General features: G+C 41.6%; 1 protein-coding gene across 1 annotated transcript in view; it reads left to right on the top strand.

The window, feature by feature from the left end:
• Positions 1-1539, top strand: part of Nek5 (NIMA related kinase 5) — an 84808-nt gene that overhangs the window by 49424 nt on the left and 33845 nt on the right. Inside the window, exons 5-6 of the mRNA XM_021170215.2 lie at positions 468-551; positions 627-697. Of these exons, the coding sequence (XP_021025874.1) occupies positions 468-551; positions 627-697 (155 nt within the window). The remainder of the gene's footprint in view (positions 1-467; positions 552-626; positions 698-1539) is intronic.

Below are 1539 nucleotides of genomic sequence, written 5' to 3'. Positions count from 1 at the left end.
GGGCTGGCTTACAGGTTCAGAGTTTTGGTCCATTATAATCAAGTCAGGAACATGGCAGTATCCAGACAGGCTTGGCACAGGAGAAGGAACTGAGAGTTCTATATCTTGTTCCAAAGGGAACCAGGAAAAGACTGAATTTCTCTTCCTCACTGACCAGAGCCTTATTGGANGAGGTGTGGCCTTATTGGAGGAAGTGTGGGGGTGGGCTTTGAGACCCTCCTCCTAACTGCCTAGAAGTCAGTCTTCTAGTTAAATAAATTTAAGTTCTAAAATATAGAACTCACCCCAATCTCACTCATCTCCCCATTCCTCCATATCTGCTCTTTTCCCTTGTACCTCCCCCCTCAAAAAACAAAACAAAACCCAAACAGAACGTCTTGCAGTGGAAACTACAGTGTGTCACACAGTGCATCCTGTGTCAGTGACCAGTGGACTGTTCAATAGATTCCTTCTGTTCCCTCCTGCAGATCCTGTGTTGGTTTGTACAGATTTCTCTAGGACTGAAGCATATTCATGACAGGAAGATTTTACACAGGGACATAAAATCTCAGGTAAGAGCTCATACAGATGACCTCAGACACAGTCAATCTTATTCTTTTTTTAATACAATTTTTCTTCATTCTTAGAATATTTTTCTTAGCAAGAATGGAATGGTTGCCAANCTCGGGGACTTTGGAACAGCAAGAACACTGAATGAGTGAGTACTTGTAAATTTCCAATTTTCCTTCTACTCAAAAAAAAACAAAGGGTTTGTTTTGAGGCATCATGAATTAACAGTAAAAGTTTCCTTATCTCCACAATTTCGGGTGACTATGAATGCATTAAATCATTTGACTGTCTGCAGTTAAAATTCTGGAGGTTTGGGTTTGAGAAATGAATCAGGGGTTAGGAGTACTTGCTCCTCTTGCAGAGAACTTGAGTTTGGTTCCCAGCACCCACTTCTGGGATTTCACCATTTCCTGTAACTCCAGCTTCAGGGTATGGTCACCCTCTCACACGTGCACACATGTGTGCACACACATGCACTTATGTGCACACACATGCACTTATGTGCACACACATGCACATATATGCATACATGCATATAAATGATGAAAGCATTATCAAGATAAATTGTAACTAACCAAATGGTGGGGATGTTCTAAAGCCTAGCAAAACCACATTCGTAAATATATTAGACTGTACAAAAAAATCCACTTGGTTCTATGGACCTTTAGTGTCACAAGGAAATATTTTGCCATGTGATGTAAGCAGAGTGGAATTCTGGATTACAGAAACTGCAGGATGACAGCCATACAAAACCTATGTGTGGAGACAGGTTGCAGGGGTGGGGGTGGGGAGGGATGTATCTAGTTTAGCAATGGGTTTTTGGGATACTCAGACTCTGGGTGACTTAATTTTTTATTCATCCAATTTTTTTCCCTTGATGGTACTGGGGTCTAATTCTCCAGCCTTTCACATAGTACAACAAGTGCTCTACCACTGAACTATCTCCCCAACCTAATTCGTTTTTTGTGGAGAGCTGCCGCGAGCAATCAC

This window comes from Mus caroli, chromosome 8 (genome assembly GCF_900094665.2).
Source record: "Mus caroli chromosome 8, CAROLI_EIJ_v1.1, whole genome shotgun sequence".
Lineage (NCBI taxonomy): Eukaryota > Metazoa > Chordata > Mammalia > Rodentia > Muridae > Mus > Mus caroli.
Note: the sequence above shows the minus strand (reverse complement) of the source record. Positions and strands in the feature narration are given on the sequence as shown.